The sequence below is a fragment of the Lipotes vexillifer genome, unplaced genomic scaffold (genome assembly GCF_000442215.2).
Source record: "Lipotes vexillifer unplaced genomic scaffold, Lipotes_vexillifer_v1.1 scaffold2094, whole genome shotgun sequence".
NCBI classification, from domain to species: domain Eukaryota; kingdom Metazoa; phylum Chordata; class Mammalia; order Artiodactyla; family Lipotidae; genus Lipotes; species Lipotes vexillifer.
The window spans coordinates 1,355,819-1,374,906 of record NW_006790887.1 but is presented as its reverse complement, the minus strand read 5'-3'; the positions used below and the strand labels follow the sequence as shown (position 1 = coordinate 1,374,906).

Below are 19,088 nucleotides of genomic sequence, written 5' to 3'. Positions count from 1 at the left end.
GCTCTTCCCTACCTCGCTTCACTCTCGTGGGTGGAAGCTTGGGGAAGCTTTTGGAAGAAGTCTGTTTCTTGATAAACTAGCATTTCATTGCATTTCTGGAGTACCTTTTCATAGACTAATGCTTAAGGTTATTTCAGTTGTAAGAAGTGTGTTTCTATGTTCTAAAGTTGTTGTATTGTTATTTCTATAGTCTTATGATTGATCTTATTGAAGTTGAAAAGGAGCGCCTTTTAGATGAAGTAAGTTTCCTTTGAGTATTGTTCTATTTCATGAGTGTTGACAGAGCACCTGCTGCCACCGCCACCTGATGGTCTGAGAACTTAACATCCGCTCACAGACGTTGAGGACTTAGGCCTTCTAGTAACAGCAAAGTGAAAAGAAGTCAGCACCTACCAGACACTCGAAATTCCTGAGGATCCAAACACACACCAACTTTGTTTCAGGCAGGCACGCTCTCCTTCGGAGTCAGGGCAGAATCTGGGAGAAACTCCCCAATAACAGGCATTTTAAAGATAGTTGGAGTTCACAGCAGAGCTGGCACAGTGCAGTTGATGAGAAATTGTCCCATGAAAGATACCCACAAATACAGTGTGAATTGACAACAACAGACGTGCTTCAAGCAAGATATTGCTATCAGAATAAAAAGGATAAAAAAGGAAGTTTGTGGTGGCTTCTAAAAGATGGGTAAGATTTGGATAAGTAAAGCGTAATTAACCAAATCACAGCTGAGATCTGCTTTCAAAGTAACATGTTTCCCTTCCCATGCACGTCAGCACACACTCAACAGGTATCTGCAGTTTATCATGTTGTGTGCCAGGTGCTGTGTGCAGTGACGGGCAGAGCAGACAAAGCCCTGCACTCGGGGCACTCTCTTCTTAATACTGTCTGGGGACCATCCTCGATTAATTGCTTTGTGGCTTTTAAGCGGAAACAAGTGTATACTAATTATTAGTATATAGTGATGAGGAAAAACAGACCTGTTAATGTGTCTGATATTGAAATTCAGACTTGGGATCAATGTTATATTCTCTCTTGGCCCATAAATTCTATGGAAGTCCATACGTAAAAGCCTGACAGTGTTGGGTGGTATAAGAGGACATTTGAGTCCTTGCGTGTGAATCGGGGGTGGAATTGGGAGTCAGTGAGTTAACACACGCAAAGCGACCACTGCTGTCAGTGCCTGGGGCCAGCAGCTGGTTCTCAGGCCTGGAGCTAAAGGTGGCAGGACTCAGGCCTTCTGCGTTTGTGGAGACTGTTCAGTTTGCGTGTCTGATCCAGGAGGACTTTGGCTGAACTGTCTTGCTTTCTCTGCAGTGGTTCACCCTGGACGAGGTCCTCAGAGGAAAGCTGCACTTGAAACTGGAGTGGCTCACGCTCATGCCAGACGCTTCAAACCTCGAGAAGGTGCTGGATGGGGTCCCATGACAGCCTGCACTCCTGATCGCTAAGATTAGTACCTTTAAACTGTGCTGCTGCTCACTTAAAAAAAATACAGCAATAATTTTGACTCCTGTGCTGTAAATCACTACAGTAGCATCAGGGATAAATTAGAGATAATGGAATTTTACAGGTCATTCTCGCCTGTTCTATGAGATCTTTAAATTTTGTGCTTGATTATTGTATAGGGATTTGAAGAGCCACAGGTGACCCGAGTGCTTTGTTTGATTGATCTGAATAGAATCTTATGTTCATTCTCTCTGTATTGCATATATCAGATGCTTATTTCTCCACTTTTCTTATTTTCTTGAGGATTACAGACATAATCAGGAAGAAATAGTTAGGAACCTTGGAAACCCACCTGCTGAAGCTTTTTCCGTTCCTTGTAGGTGCTGACAGACATCAGAGCTGACAAAGACCAAGCCGATGATGGGCTGTCCTCCTCGCTGCTCATCTTGTACTTGGACTCAGCCAGGAACCTCCCGGTAGGTGCCTTCGCAAGGGCCCACTGGGTGCTCGTTTCCTGGCAGTGGATCCTGCTGTGTTCAGCCGCGCCCACGCCATGTCCCCATTCTTGTTGCTGTGTTTTCACTTCACTCCAGTCCAAGAGAGCAGCAGTGGAGAGGGATACATGTGCATTTCCTCCATGAGTGTAATTTTATGTTTATCCAGGATGGTCAGAATTATCTTACATGTTTTAAGAAGAAATCTCCAGTACATAGGAAAAGAATACACCTGGTAGTTAGAGAAGAAGATTTTCTCTAGAGAATCACTAATTATTAAAATTTAGTGCCTGAAGATGAAAATTGTATCCCTTTGGCATCATCCTGGAAGTAGCACAGCAGGGTGATGGGGCAGCGCCGGGTGATCCCCTCCCTGCACACATGGCTTCTGGCCCAGAGCAGTGCTTGTCCTCGTGGGCGTCAGAGTCATTTCACTGTAGAGAGCGTTTTTATAGACAACGACTAGAAGCGTGGGAAGGGTCGATCAAGCCCTGGTGTGATGCTCGCCTCCACACTGAGGCTAGTGTGCTCGTGATCAGTGTTTATCGTTTTGATAATGTTTTTTTTTGTTTGGTTTTAGTTTTGGTTTTGTTTTGCGGTACGCGGGCCTCTCACTGTTGTGGCCTCTCCCGTTGCGGAGCACAGGCTCCGGACGCGCAGGCTCAGCGGCCATGGCTCACGGGCCCAGCCGCTCCGCGGCATGTGGGATCCTCCCGGACCGGGGCACGAACCCGCGTCCCCTGCATCGGCAGGCGGACTCGACCACTGCACCACCAGGGAAGCCCTGATAATGTGTTTTGAGTGCCCATTCACTTGTTCAATAGCTGGGCTTTCTTGTTCCATTTCACTATTGGAGGCCAGTTTTGCTGAAAGAAAGACAACTACCTCCAGATGAAGGGTGTTTCCTCCTGAAATGATACTGGTTCCAGGTCACCCAAGTACACCTGTAGACAGTCCCCCAGGGTGTGTCCTTGGTGCGGGTGGACGTCTGGGCATCTCACCTCACTGTGATCGCACCATGCTGTTCCTTTACCTCGTGAAATGCACACCCTGATTCTGTTTAGCACCTCTCAGGGGTTTAAAATTGTGCATTACTTGGGCTTTGTTCACAAGCAGAGTCAATGTATTTTGGGCATCTCTGTGTTTTATTTAAAGTTTTTAACGATTAAAATCTGATCGTATTTTTTTCATATTGGGAAGATGTAACAATTGTGTGTATAAATGTATATAATTGTACTCTTTCTTTCAGTGAACGTTTAACCTTTCTGCAGAATTACTTGTACGGTAGAACTTTTTGCTTTTAACCACAATAATGTTTTAAAGTCTTTCATAATGCCTGATGGAAGTGAATTTGTTATGTATTTTAGGATATAGAGCAAAGTAGTGGGGAATCGGCCTCTCTTTAGAACTGTGTGTTTTGTCACATTAAATTAAAATTGAATAACATCATGTAAGCAAAAGACAGAAAGAAAAGTGATTGTACAACCTTCTGTTAAAAGGGCACTTTGTGCGTGAAGGTATGCTCTGGCCGTCAAAGGCAAAGGATCTTTACAAAACCGCTGCCCGGTTGGGCCTGTCTCCACGGGAGTGCGTGCCGTCTCCTGCGTTTCTGCGTGATTCTCTGACTCTGCCTGTTGCATCCTGGTTATTAGTGCTCTTGTGCCTTCATTGACCACAATCCACCATTCTTTGCTTTCTTCTCCCATTTCCATTTTCCCAAGAGTATCTACGAGGGAAACTTTGGGTGTGGCTACTTAAAAGAGAGGCGAGCGTCGGGACTAGTGTTTTGTGAAAATACTGCCTCAGTCTGTAGAGCACTATTTGTGAGTTCTCAGTGTTCTTCCTTCCTTCTGTTTGGTGGAGACTGCTAGAATGTGGACTGTAACTTCAATGCCATCTGCTCAGTGGTGGAATGACATGCATGCTTTTTCAGTTTCTTGCATGATTTCAGTTACTGGGCATGTTTCTTTCGTGCTTGTTTTGTGAAACGTAACACTGCTCTAACTAATGTTGGTGACTGCATCTGGTACCGAGGTGGACAAACCCCATGAGCCATGGAGGAGCCTTGGGCTCTGACGCTGCTCCTGGCCCTTAAAAAATAAAAAAAAAAAAAAAAATCATCTGAGGAAAAAGTAGTGAAGCCATAATGATTAAAATGGATTTTCTTATGGTTCATCTCAATGTGAGATGTAAATATTTCTTTGCAAGCTTTCAAAAAACTTCCTTAAATCTACTTTCTCCTCCTGACCAAACACAGAAGTGTCAGAGCTTGGCTTTCCATGAAGTCCCCCGTGGCCTTGGGGACAGTCAGTGAAGACAGAAACTCACTGCTGCTCTGAAAACGCGCCTTCTCCCTCCCCATTTAACCAGAGCTCCTAGGGTGCAAAAACATGTTGAGTTTATGATTCACTTCTTTTAAGGAACTTAAAGAATTTCCTGGGGTGGATAATTGAGCATTTCTACCTTTATCTGGGAAGCTGATTTTCATCTCATATGTTTCCCTGAGGCCTTGCTCTAGTGCCTTGATTCCTGGCACTCTTCTTGGTCTTTTTAGCAGTTATTTTCACTTGCTTTGGGGTCAGAGAAAGCCACCAATGGCTTAGTCATTAGTCTAGAAACTAATTATTGATTTAATTCAATAACTAGTGAGATTCTTAAAGTTCATTTGTTTCATTTTAATTTGTTATTTCTATTTCCGCATACATTCTCAGTTTATTCTTATTTAAAAAATAAAAAAGCAGGGGGAGAGCAAAACTGAAAGAATAGGCGTTTTTGACCCATTTTATAGATGAGGACAGTCAAGCCCCTGAAGAGTGGGTGAGCTGCTGTTGCGTCTCCTCACATCCCCTGCCCACCTGCTGGGAGGTCAGAATGAGGGCAGTCATGCATATCAGCAGCTGTTTTCTGTCACTTCCAGGTGTTTCCTAGTGGAAATCTGTGTTGTAAGCTGCTGTAAATGACAGTCTTGCTCAGCTGCATGAGTTACTGTTTTCTGTAACTGCTTCTTTTAAAGGAAATATTTCTGAACTTGTGTCAGGATTTTTTAAATTGCTTTGTAATATTCAGCTAAGACGTGGCTGGGTTATCCAAACTAACTTTCCTCCCACATTACCAAAACCACATGCTCTGCTTGATGATTCAGGTGTAGGAATCGACAAAATGTCCTACAAAATAAATTCGAATAGATAGATCACTTTTCTCCCCTTTGATTGTCAGTGTGAAGTGAGATCAGTTGTCAGTTGTCCCTAAAGGCTGAGCCTGTTGCTATTTCCAGTAGCAGTTTTGGGCTGCTGCCAGCCCGTCACTCCCTTACATTTTGCTGCTCAAAACTCTCTTCATGTTCAGCCTCACCAGTGCATTTCCACCAGTGGTCCTGTCTGGAAGCCTCAGCACAGCAGGACTTTCTCCCAAGCTGGGAACGGCCTCTTTATCCTGTGGCCTTAGCACTCGGGCCTCCTCCTTTTGGCCGGAGGAACGAGAGGGTGATTTCTGACCCCCGGAGGCCAGTTTCAGACCCTGAGGCCTCCATGACCACATGCATTTCCCAAGTACTTTCCAAGGGCTCTTCGTGCACAGCTCATTGAGTCTCAGGCTGGCAGGATCCTTTCTCAGATGAGGCACTGAGATTAGAGACCCAGGGTTGCCACTAGCAAGCCGCAGAGCCAGGATCTGAGCACAGCTGTGTGACCCAGAGCCCACGTTTTCCACCCTCCTGTCTGGTCCATCCGTGTATAAAGTGAATTTGTTACCACTTCATTAAGTTTGTAAGTTCATAGTGCTGTATATGGTTTATCTGAGGGGAGTGGTGTTTGCACTAATGTCCACTTTATACGTAAAAATGTTGGCTGTATAACATGGAGACCCTTGGGTGTGATGCTTCTAGGTGCTCTGTGAAAGTGATTTTAGCTCTCAGTTAAAAAAAGTGCAGGTTACTGTTACTGCCCCCACTTACAGTGAGCAGCCCCAGAGTGGACGGTGCAGTGATGTCTGGAGGCCCCATGCTGGGCCCTCACCGAGCGCACCTGAGCAGCCTGATCTGTCTCACCCCAGGCCGGTGCAGCTTCCCACGCCCACAGGCTCCTCTTGCACCCCTGACACCCACCATGGCTTCTCTCTTTGTTTCACTTCACTTGATGCACTTTGAATAACAGGTGCACAGTACAGGTCACATCCTTGCAAAGTTAGCTACAGGAGAGGTTCCTTGATGCCCGCAGATCGTCCGTCCTCACAGCTCAGGGCAGCAGTTCCCAGCCCAGCCTGGCCCCACCCTCTAGGGGCATCTGCTGGGGCTGGTGTTTCAGGCTGCTTCATAAAGAATAGAATTCAATTTGAAGTTAATTACAACTCAAGTGATCAAGTGATCACTTGATGAAGTGATCAAGTTTTTCACCTTAAATGTTAATCCTCAAAGGATCTTGCAAAACAACTCAGTCTTGCCCTTTTGAGGGCAAGAAAGTAATGAGTTTTTAAAAATCAATAAAAGTAGGACATAAAACCTGTAATAATAGAACTTTAAAGCGAGGAGGAACTTTTGAGGTGATCTAATCAGCCTCTGCATTTTGTGCTTGGAAAAGAATGGGGGACGAAATAGATCGGGTCCCATCTCTGCTGTGGTTTTCCACTAGAAGGTAAAGTTCAGAAGGAGGAAAAGTAGGGGTTGGTGTTATAGGATATGATTTGGTTTGAGAGCAGTTGGGGCATCTGTGGCCCATTCATTTGTACTTTAGGTAAAACCTTTAGGTTAATTATGGTTGATATTTTAGGGGTTTGTTCAAGCAAAGGATAGTAAATAGAACCCTTTCCTCAAGTTTCACTCTTGGAAATTTCAAATCCCAAAGACAGGAGGGGTGGGGGAGTAAAAGAACAGTAATCATAGAAGGTAAGGAAATACGTTTTGATATTTATAAAGGTTTAGTCTAAGATAAAATCTTGGGCATAAAGAATACTTTTACAAATGATTTATACTGTTTCTTTGTGTAATTCTTGGTGGTTTTTGTTTAAAGATTTTTTGTTGTTGTTTTTGTAAATTTTCATGTTATTAACCTTAACATAAACTCCTCATTGCATGTTTTATTAACCCTTGGTGTATTCATTTTCTTCTGACTTGAAAGAGTAACCCATTAGAATTTAACCCTGATGTCTTGAAGAAGGCTGCAATTCAGAAAGCTTTAAAGGTAAACTAATAGTTTTCCCTTCGAAAGTTAATTAAAACATATTGAAAGAGATGATGCTCTAACCTTTATCGGTTTATTGAGAAATTCTTCCCAAAGTAATAGAGTAATTGCTTGTTTAGTTGTGGAGAGCCTACTTTTGTTGTCAAAGAATTAGTAGTTAGAAGAACTTAAGTCGATTTTGACGATAAACTTTACAAAATACCAATATGGTAGATTAGACTTCTGTCCTGTTGGCCTTAGGCAGCAGTATCTAAGGTGGTTTTAACTCATCTGTACTTTAATTCGATTTGAATTTGTGCAAATGGTGAAGTAAAGTTCTGTTTAAAATCTTAACCAGTTTTTAGATTATGATTAAAACGTATGCCCGATGCACTGTGACTTTCCATTAAAAAATCACCTCTTCCAATATGCTGAGTCAGGGCTGTCTCTGAGTCAGTGACCTCGTGGCTTTTGGTGCTGCTAGTTTGGGTGACAGATCTTTTAAGAAGCTTTAAATCTCATTAAATGAGGTATATTGAAAACTAAGCTCCACTCCCGAAAACGACATGAGCATGTATTTTCTGGCTAAATTGTTAAAGGTTTTCTATGACGTACAAATGTTTTATTATTTTTTTCTAATTTCTTTGAGCATTTTAGACTTAAATATTTTGGGGGGTGAGGGGTTAAATGTAGTTGCTTTAAGAAAATTCTATCCAAAGGAATCAGGAATGGTTTTTAATCAGTTTCATCCAGAAGAATAAGTTAAATTTCAGAAGTGAAGAAGACTGGCATATTCTGCTTTGATGCAGCATTTAGTGAGCCCTTAACCCCACCCCACACTCAGGAGGCGAGGTGGCCTACTCCTTTGGAGTACTAGTTAGTTAGCGGAGTAGTCGAAATACCTGTTCACATAGAAAGCCCAGAGATAAACCCACGCACATATGGTCACCTTATTTTTGATAAAGGAGGTAAGAATATACAGTGGAGAAAAGAAAGACAGCCTCTTCAATAAGTGGTGCTGGGGAACCTGGACAGCTGCATGTAAAAGAATGAAATTAGAACACTCCCTAACACCATACACAAAAATAAACTCAGAATGGGTTAAAGACCTAAATGTAAGGCCAGGCACTAAAAAACTCTTAGAGGAAAACGTAGGCAGAACACTCTATGACATAAATCACAGCAAGATCCTTTTTGACCCACCTCCTAGAGAAATGGAAATAAAAACAAAAATAAACAAATGGGACCTAATGAAACTTAAAAGCTTTTGCACAGCAAAGGAAACCATAAACAAGACGAAAAGACAGCCCTCAGAATGGGAGAAGATATTTGCAAATGAAGCAGCTGACAAAGGATTAATCTGCAAAATTTACAAGCAGCTCATGCAGCTCAATATCAAAAAAACAAACAACTCAATCCAAAAATGGGCAAAAGACCTAAATAGACATTTCTCCAAAGAAGATATACAGATTGCCAACAAACACATGAAAGGATGCTCAACATCACTGATCATTAGAGAAATGCAAATCAAAACTACAATCAGATATCACCTCACACCAGTCAGAATGGCCATCATCAAAAAATCTACAAGCAATAAACGCTGGAGAGGGTGTGGAGAAAAGGGAACCCTCTTGCACTGTTGGTGGGAATGTAAATTGTTACAGCCACTCTGGAGAACAGTATGGAGGTTCCTTAAAAAACTAAAAATAGAACTACCATAGGACCCAGCAATCCCACTACTGGGCATATACCCTGAGAAAACCATAATTCAAAAAGATTCACTGTACCACAATGTTCATTGCAGCTCTATTTACAATAGCCAGGACATGGAAGCAACCCAAGTGTCCATTGACAGATGAATGGATAAAGAAGATGTGGCACATGTATACAATGGAATATTACTCAGCCATAAAAAGAAACGCAATTGATTTGTTTGTAGTGAGGTGGATGGACCTAGAGACTGTCATACAGAGTGAAGTAAGTCAGAAAGAGAAAAATAAATACTGTATGCTAACACATATATGGAATCTAAAAAGCAAACAAACAAAAAGGTTCTGAAGAACCTAGGGGCAGGACAGGAATAAAGACGCAGCCGTAGAGAATGGACCTGAGGACACGGGGAGGGGGAAGGGTAAGCTGGGACGAAGTGAGAGAGTGGCACGGACTTATATATACTACTAAATGTAAAATAGCTAGCTAGTGGGAAGCAGCCTCATAGCACAGGGAGATGAGCTCGGTGCTTTGTGACCACCTAGATGGGTGGGATAGGGAGGGTGGGAGGGAGACGCAAGAGGGAGGAGATATGGGTATATATGTATATGTATAGCTGATTCATTTTGTTATAAAGCAGAAACTAACACACCATTGTAAAACAATTATTCTCCAATAAAGATGTTTTTTTTAAAAAAAGAAATACCTGATCCTCACCAAAACACTGGGAGGAATCATATCCATAGCCTTCGCTCACCATTTCTTTAATAACTGAAGATTATTGACCCACAGAGCGTGATGGTTAGAATGAAGGCTCTCCAGTTAGGCTAGACTGTCTGGGCTTGAATCCCAGCACAACTGCTCGTCAGTGGGACCAGCAGCAGGCTGCTGAGTCCTCCCTGGTTTGTTACTCAGAGTGGTAGTGATATTCTCTTCTGTATGGGAGTGTTGAGTACATTAACTAATAAATACATGCATGTAAAAGTGCCCAGTGTAGCGAGCATAATATATATTTTTAATTGCTATTCTATTATTTAAGCCTAACAGCTGAGTTCTGGAAATGGTATTATGCCCACTTTATAGATGTGAAAACTGAGGTTCAAATAAATACGTAGATCTCAGTAATCAAGTGGTAAAAAGCTAAGATTTAAATTCAACACAGTCTGACTTAAACGCTTATATTTTCATTATACCTTGTGTGTCTTACTTGTGCTCATGCATTTTGAATATTGCGTCCCGATAGAAAACTTAGTCACTGATTTAACCTTATTTCATAGAATCCAAAACATCATCCATTTTAGGATGCAGGTTTCGCATCCACGGGTTCAGCCAACCAAGGATCGAAAATATCCTGAAAAAATCTACAGATAAAGTTCCAAACAGCAGCATTACATTGTGTTTACAACTATTTACATAGCATTTACACTTTTTTAGGTATTATGTGTAATCTGGAGATGACTTAAATTATATGGAGGATAAAACCAGGTCATTTTATAGATGGGATTTGAGCATCCTCGGATTTTGGTAGCCTGGGGGGTCTTGGAACCAGCCTCCCACAGATGCTGAGGGACAACTGTACACCATTATTTTATGTACTGCTAGGAAAGAAAATAAGGTGCCAGTTAAGGTTTGATAGTGTTTATTTTATACTTACTGAAAGAATTTTTAGACTTAGGATAAACATAGATTTTTATCATGTCACATGCACACACAGAAGGAAAATATAAGCAAAATAAATTGATGAAGGCAGTGATAACTACCACTCCACTATAATCTGCTCAAAACAGGTGCTTAAAGTCATCAATTGTAAGTTTCATTTTGTTTTCAGTGATGTTAGAAAGTTTAAAAGGTGGGGGGAGGGTATATTGAAACTGATGAGCTACAGTAAACCTCTAGGAATGAATGGCTACTTTTTCAGAGATTAAGTAAGTGTATTAGTTAAACTCAGCTTCTGTATCAAAGACTCAAGAGTAGCAGTAGCTTCAGTAAAGACAGAAGTTTATTTCCCTTGAATGTGGCAGAATTCTGGCCTGTGGCTTCGCAGTGCTCAATGCCTCCAGCCAGAAGGGGGGCACAGCAAAGGCCAGACCTCCCCAGACTGTTACAGGGCCACACCTGACTACAAGGGAGATTCGGAAATAGAATCTGTGTCACAGAGGATTTGTGCTCAGCTGTGACGCTAGGACTCTCGTGTTAAGGGAAGAAGGAGAGATGGATCGGGGGGACGTCGTGTTCTCCCACCGTAGTCTGTAGCCTTGGGTTTTCGTTAACAGTGTTTATTTCATTTTGCAGAATTCATTCACATCAAAAAGATGAACCAGAAACTAGATTATCGCAGTAGGTTTGGGCTAGTAATATTTTATTCCAATAATCATGAATTTGACGCCTCTGTCATCGTTGCAGTGTTGAGGATTGACTCTAAAATTATTTAACTTAAAAACATTTTGTGACCTTCTAATTAATTTCCACTAACACAAATTTTTAACAGCATCTTCTTGTGGGGCTAAGTTATAAATAAACCTCATGTCCCATATATGTTGCATTTTACTATGTATTCTTCTATCAGCTGTCTGTGCTAAAGTATGCTTCTTACCATTTTTTCTTATTCCTGAATTTTTCTCATTGCACTTGTATTTGCTTAAATGCGATTTAGATTGACGTTTATTCTTCCAGTCAAAATTACTTAGCAGCTGGTAAGCAAGGTTCGATAATCTGATAGCTACATGTTTGAACAGAAGATACTAAATTAAAAACGTGAAAACCTGCCTCTGACACTTTATTATTTTTACGATTCCAACCAGAAGACTGTTCTGAATCACACACTCTCACATTTGTCCTTCCTGTGCTTTTCTGTTTCCATTTGTTGCACTTTATTCATTTTGTTACCCTAGTAAAATAAGTTTTGAGAGCTGGAATTAACATTAAAGATTTTCGGAAGATTCCGTTTTTCCAAAGTTGCTTGCTTTAAAAAATTAAAGACCTTAACGTTTTAAAATTGTTTGCAAATACAAGTTTTCTTTTTTTTTCTTTTTTCTTTTTTTTTTCCTTTTTTTTTTTGCTGTACGCGGGCCTCTCACTGCTGTGGCCTCTCCCGTTGCGGAGCACAGGCTCCGGACGCGCAGGCTCAGCGGCCATGGCTCACGGGCCCAGCCGCTCCGCGGCATGTGGGATCCTCCCGGACCGGGGCACGAACCCGCGTCCCCTGCATCGGCAGGCGGACTCTCAACCACTGCGCCACCAGGGAAGCCCTACAAGTTTTCTTGATTTATTTTATGTAGATACAATTATGGCTTTGGGGTGTGTTAGCAATTAATTGTTTTCCAGTTAAATTGTGCCTAGGTACTCCCTGTAACTGAAGTATCAGAAGTAAATAGAAATGACTGTTAATATAAGCCAATAATTCCATTTTTAGTGATCCCCATATCAAGATGTGTTTATTGATTTTTATCTGTTTTTTGTTTTTGGATAGTCAGGGAAGAAAATAAACAGCAACCCAAATCCTCTTGTCCAAATGTCAGTTGGTCACAAGGCCCAGGAGAGCAAGGTAAGGCGCCGGCAGTCTGACTGGGGCACTCACTCCCTGTGACCGTGCTGTCGCTGTCACCAGTTGGGGGTGGCGCAGGCATCGAGACCATTGATTTATGAGTCTTTCTTTTGTTTTCTCAAATCAGTTGTTTGATAACCAGCTACTTAATTTGGTATCAAATATATTCATTTAAAAGTAACATTAAAAAGTGACATGAATATGTTAATTATGCTTTTGCTTGATTTCATGGGTAGATGACATGGGACAAATTCTAAGTTTCCTTTGAATGTCCTATTAATATTTTGTTTAAAAGACAACCAGCAGTGCACAGGAAGTCCCCTACATACGAACAAGTTTCTTTCTGAGAGTGAGTTCGTAAGTCCAATTTGTTCGTTAAGTCCCACAGAGTTAGCCTAGGTACCCAACTAACACAATGGGCTATATAGTACTGTACTGTAATAGGTTTATAATACTCTTCACACAAATAATACATAAAAAACAAACACACAAAATAAAGAAAACATTTTTAATCTTACAATACAGTACCTTGAAAAGTACAGTAGTACAGTCCAACAGCTGGCATCCAGGGGCTGGCATCGAGGGAACAGGCGAGAAGAGTGACCGACTGGTGGCGGGAGAGGAGGGGTCGTCAGCAACAGGAGCCAGAGGGCAGGCTGCAGTTTCCCTCCGCCTGACGTGCACGGCACAGGCTCTGGTTCCTCTCTGGAACCGGATACACATTCACGTCTTTGAAAGTCCACAGCTTGAAGGTTCATATGTAGGGGACTTGTTCAACGAATATGATTCTGTTCAAAAATTGAGAGAGGGCATTGCTGTTGCTATAATATGTGCTACTTTCAGGAAACATTTCAGGAATTTCCTCCCTTTTTTTAACTGCTAACCATTAATCTAAGAAACTTCCTGACGTGCAGCAGTCCGCCGGCCTGGGGAGGTCGTGGAGTGAGGACCACACATGCAGATGGCGCATTGTCATGGGGGCTGGGACCCGGGCTGGGAGCTGCTGGCAGCTCATCCGCTGACACGCTCCGGACCTTCCACAGTTAACTCATGATAGGACAGCCCAGAGGATGGGTGTCATCTGTAGCTGCCATGTGCGATACTCGATAAACACAGTATGGTAGTGCTTTGCCACAGCAAATATCCCAGAGCTGATTTTGGATATTTCTTTCAGATTCGGTACAAAACCAATGAACCTGTGTGGGAGGAAAACTTCACTTTCTTCGTTCACAATCCCAAGCGCCAGGAGCTTGAGGTGGAGGTAAGTGATTTGCATGTTTACGTGGTTGTGTTTGTATCTCTGCGTCACATAGTCAACACAGGGAGAACTGCCATCGTGGGCCCACCAGATGTGTTCATGCCCTAGGTGTCAGGCGGGGGGCTGTCAGTTTTTAATTTTCAACTTTTGACTGACTGTTACTGGCATCCAGAGGTGCAGTGGGTGTTGGTGTTCACATGTTGGCACCACTGTCAGCCCTGCCGGACGTGCTTATTCTAGTCGCTTCCGTGTGGATACCTCAGGGGACTGCTCGTAATGACACTTCCCTTCCTGTTCCTTCCTCGCTGCCAGCCCGGCCTCGGCGTCAGTGGACACCTTTGCCTCCTTCGACATCCTAAGGGCAAAGCCTTTGTGTTTCACTTCCTTCTACTCCTCCTGCCGGTTTGCTGAGTGTTTTTGTCATGAATGGGTGTTGAATATTGTCAGAGACTTTTCTACAAGTATTGAGATGATCACGTGATTTCCCTTTTTAAGTTTGTAAATATGGTGAAATGCAGTGTTGACTTTTAAATCTTACATCTTGCAAACATTTACTGGTTTTCAAGATTTAACATGAGTAAACCTTGCAAACAAACCTTTATTTGGGCATAACCCCACTTGTGATGTAGTATCCTTTTCACATGTTCAATTTAATTTGCTAAAAGTTTAAGAGTTTTTGCATCGTAAGTGAACAATAAAGGTGTATTGTGCAGCACAGAGAACTAGAGCCATTATTCTGTAATGACTTTACGTGGAGAACAGTCTACAGTTAACGACTCGCTTTATGTAACCTGGAGCCGATGTACTACTATGAACTGTGCTTCAATTAAACAATCAGGTGGGGTCACCTTGAAAACAAAGAATGCTTGCGCTCCTCCTAACACAATCTATAGTAACTGGACCTCGGATTTAAAAAAATAATTTTTAACGTTCTGTAAACTTAGTTATTTCATTAAAAAATGCTTTTGCGATTACAGTTTAAACAATAAGCAATCAGGCTGTTCGGTTTTTACGTGTAGTTAACTTACTTGATCATTGCTGTAGAGCCTATGAAACCACCAAAGTTCTTACCCCTTTTGGCTAAACTACCTGTATCGCAGCAACCTAACAGGAGTGGTTCCTGTTGCAGAGGCAAAGCTGAAGGTTATTATTCAGGAGCCAGAAATTGTCATGCAGTTAAAGCAGATATTGTACATTTTGAGTAGAAGTCTTAAAAGAAACTTAGAAATGGGTTTTCTCCATGAACAAGGGTCACCACGAGAACTTGGCACACCACCGGGCATGTGTATTGTCACCGTTTTCACAGGACTGAAGACATTTCCTTCTAATATTCAGATTTGTGTGGACTGCTGCCTCTCAGCTCAGGGTCGGGTCCTTGTAATGGATTCCTCGAACGGGCTTTTCTCTTTTTCGTGCTCATTATGACTGTGTGATTGGGAGATGACCGGCCCTGTGACATGGCTGCACTGTAGCATCACTTGTTGCAATGTTTTGAGTCTCCCTGATGGGGTTTCCTACTGCGTTGTGCATGGCGACAGGATGTAGAAGGAGGTGGCCGAAGATGGGGCCTGGGGCCTTCCTGGGTTTTTCTGTCTCCATCCCCAGCATTGAGCGCTCTGTCGTGTTTGGCAGGTGAAAGATGAGCAGCACCAGTGTTGCCTGGGGAACCTGAGGATCCCTCTCAGCCAGCTGCTTGCCTGCGAGGACATGACCCTGAACCAGCGGTTCCAGCTCAGTAACTCAGGCCCCAACAGCTCGCTGAAGATGAAGCTCGCCCTCAGGGTACTGCTGTCTCCAGAGCGCGGCTGGGGGAAGGGTCCTGGGTGGGCAGTGCCTGTGGTGCTCACGGTGCTGGGCGCAGGACAAGGATGACAGGGACGTGCTTTACGGGGAGTGTGAGTTTTCACATTGCTGCTGGCTATGTAGCTCAGGGGAGAGATGACCAGGGCTTGGACTCCGACACCGACAGAGCAGAGTTTCCAGGTCGCTTGAGCAGGCCCGGAATTGTTCCTTGGGCTTTCACATGAATCCCACCAGCATTTTTTTTTTTTTTTTTAATCCTTTTGTCCAGAAAGTATTGCTATCTGGATCAATAAAGTTTTCTGCTAATGTTAAATTTTCAAAGGTCATTCAGAAAAAAGAATTTAAAAAAACTCTGCAAGACGGTAGAGATTACAGGAGAAATATTGTCCAAAATAGACGATGATTCATTTGTAAGTACCTAAGGAAATGCTGAAAATAAAACTGGCAAACATACGGGAAAATGCTAAAACTCTCTAATTTTTAAAATGCAAATTAAAATGCAGAACCAACTTTTTTTTAAAGTAAAACAAACTTAGTCTGTGGAAGGTGTGATGGAAACGGCCTCCTTGTGCCTGGTCACAGCCTTTCCAGAAGGGACTTCAGTGTCTTCAGCTGTAAACCACAGAGCCCTTTCTCTGGAAACCTGACTCCTGGTCATAACACAGAACTGGGGGCGTTGGCTGCAGCTTTACTTGGTAAAAGCGGGAAGAAGCTTCAGGCCGTCGGGGTGACCCCCAATGCAGGGTGTAGACTGCTCAGGGACATGTGCACACTCAGAACTAATGTGAAAGGAAGCAAAGCGGGGAGGTGTTGCTCCCATGTCAACCCTAGGGGTCCGGCAGCCTCGCCCTTCCCCGGTCGCTGGTGGAGACGGTAGGATAGGGGTCAGTGTAGGTTGGGGTTTGTGGCTCGGGCTCTGCCACTGTCAAGCTGTCACCACTGTGCAGAAGAGTGGACAGGAGGAGGCCAGAGAGAGATGCACAGAGGTGTGGCTTGCACCACGCGGTGCTGTGACGGTTACCCGCATGTGCCTTTTTCTACACTTTCTGTAATATGGTAGGATAGCTGAACAGAGAGGCTAGATTGTTTTTCATGTTTTGTGCCAAGCTTTAAAGAAACGTTTGCAAATGAGTATCTCTAAAGCTGTTCATGTATGAGGCTGTTACCAGTGTCACCCGTTTTAATTTTGTATCTATTTTCACCTCAAGGTACTCCACCTTGAAAAGCAAGAAAGGTCTCCAGACCACCAGCACTCAGCTCAAGTAAAGCGACCCTCTGTTTCCAAGGAAGGGAGAAAAATATCTGTCAGATCTCAGATGTCTGCATCGCCAGGCACTGGTGACAGCAGCACAGCCCCATCCACGCCGGTCATGGGGGGCTGCGATAATAAGCCAGGTGTGGAAGAGAGAGCCCAGCCCGCAGAGGCCAGCCCGCAGGGTCCGCGGGACCTGGGCAGAAGCTCCTCCAGCCTCCAGGCCGGCAGCACCGGCTCCCCCAGCCACGTCTCCATCAAGGAGCCCACCCCAAGCATCGCCTCAGACATTTCGCTGCCCGTCGCCACACAGGAGCTGCGACAGAGGTTGCGGCAGCTTGAGAAGTAACTAGACGCCCCTTGCTCTTGCTGAATCGGCGCTTGACCCGCGGGCTGTGGGGAGGGAACGCGGTCATAAGCCAAACAGCTTTCAGGCAGTGTGGCCCTTTCGCTCACCGAGCCTTTGGCTTTCAAAGTAAACCTGCCATTTTCCAGGGCCTAGTATTTGGCTTATTTAAAGCTTAGGAACAGTGGGGGGATCCTCAGACCAGAAAGGCAGAGTCTAAAGCTGACCTGACGTGGAAAGGCTTGGCGGAAGCTGGACACGTTTGTCACGTGAGAACAGGCCCTGCTCTTTCATGCTTGGCCCCCACCCATTTCACCACCCAGCGGGTTTGTCTGTCTGTGGATGTTTGTGTGGATTTCTCACTTATGCCCCGTGAGTCATGGGCGTGTCCGTGGTTTCCTTAGATAAGGACAAAGTCTGCAGTTACCCAAAGCTTCCGACGTGAGCCTTTTCCTCTTAGCAGGGGGAGTGGGTTGCCCTTTGGGGCGGTCTCCTCTTTGCTGCCCTGCGGTGTGCTGAGCATGGAGCAGAGGCCGAGGTGTGGAGCCTGTGGTCCGGGGCTCAGCCGGGGCAGGCGGCCGTAACCCATGCGCAGAGCAGCTCTGTTCGTGGCTGCAATTTCAGGAGAAAGGAAGCAGTCCCTGTCTCTCCCTTGCTCTAGAAAGAAATAGAATTTTAAATAAGAAACCAGTTTTTCCCAGGAGCTAAATTTGGGGAGAAACCGAGAAGATCTCGGAGCTGAGTCAGAGCCGTCATTGGTTGTCCTGGAGCTGGTGCCTCAGCCTGAGATGGGGATGGAGGGGAGGGGGTGTGACCTCATCAGACGACCCGTGAGGTGCCCAGCAAGGGGCTCTGAGAAAGGAGCGCAGATTTGGGCAGTTCTAGGGTAGACGTAGCTTCAGAAACTCTGAAGAGTGAATGCTTGTAAGGAGACGCCTGTGTCTTGTTCTCACTTTGGGCCACATGGTTGTCAGCAGTTGGGTTATATTGAACCCTCGGAGGAAATATGAATCCAGCTGGTCCGTTCATACCCAGAAGTTCAGACTAGGTTCATGTTCATGGGTGCTTTGCTTCCCGCTTGTCTGAGTGAATGAATGTGCTCACGGCCACTGTGCTGTCTGAGGAGTGCTCTTACTCTCGGCTTTGTTTCCTCAGTGGGACGACCCTGGGACAGTCCCCGCTGGGGCAGATCCAGCTGACCGTCCGGCACAGCTCGCAGAGGAACAAGCTGGTGGTGGTCGTGCACTCCTGCAGGTGAGCCGGGCTCTCGGCTCTCGCGTCACGGACAGCAGTTTGTTTCATTTACAGACGAGAGCAAGTAGGCGATACTGCAGTTAGATACTGTAGTCCTGGTTTTCAGGTTCTTAACCTTGTTTCATAACATTTTCTGTTACTAACCGTTTTGGTTGCTTTGTAACACTCCCTTAAACTGCCATATTGCAGTTCATAAAACATTCCCTGTGGTTGAACGTTTACAACACTATAATAAGCATAGTTTTCTTTTAGTGAAGTGTCTTTTGGGGATTCAGTTTCCAGGAGTGGATTTATAACAATTCAGAGAATTCAGGCAAGTCTGTGGGATACTGACAGGAGCTCTTTTCCCCACAAGCAGGGCGGTTTGTACCGGTTCGGTAAACGTAATGTGATACAACGGTGTTGCTTCAGTTTGTATTTGACGACTGATGATGGTGTGGCGCTGATTATTTTCCTTTATGTGACTTGATTGTCTCACTAGTAGCTGTGATGGAAATATGTGATAGAAATATTTGGACGTTATAAAAAGGCGTGGAAACAGGAAAGTAAAATTAGTAACACTTAGAAACATGATTATATAAATGTCGAGTTCGCTTCACTACCTATTTATTCAGCACCTTCTATGTTCCTCCTGCCGAGATAATTACTATGTGAGATTCCGGAGCAGCAGTCTGATTCAGAGGACTCTCCCTCGTGGGCTTTCGGTCCATCAACAAGTGAACAGTTGGAAGTGGTTGCAGGGACAGCTGACCCTTGAACAGCGTGGGTTTGAGCGGCATGGCTCCACCTACACGAGGAGCTTTTCAGTAGTAAATGCCACCACCCTAC

At 44.0% G+C, this 19,088-nt stretch overlaps 1 protein-coding gene across 1 annotated transcript in view; it reads left to right on the top strand.

Annotated features, from left to right (window-relative positions):
* Positions 1 to 19,088, top strand: part of ESYT2 (extended synaptotagmin 2) — an 86,862-nt gene that overhangs the window by 65,309 nt on the left and 2,465 nt on the right. The window contains exons 12-19 of the mRNA XM_007463993.1: positions 191 to 239; positions 1,315 to 1,404; positions 1,827 to 1,922; positions 12,273 to 12,347; positions 13,522 to 13,608; positions 15,238 to 15,387; positions 16,617 to 17,005; positions 18,162 to 18,260. Coding sequence (XP_007464055.1) covers positions 191 to 239; positions 1,315 to 1,404; positions 1,827 to 1,922; positions 12,273 to 12,347; positions 13,522 to 13,608; positions 15,238 to 15,387; positions 16,617 to 17,005; positions 18,162 to 18,260 — 1,035 coding nt within the window. The remainder of the gene's footprint in view (positions 1 to 190; positions 240 to 1,314; positions 1,405 to 1,826; positions 1,923 to 12,272; positions 12,348 to 13,521; positions 13,609 to 15,237; positions 15,388 to 16,616; positions 17,006 to 18,161; positions 18,261 to 19,088) is intronic.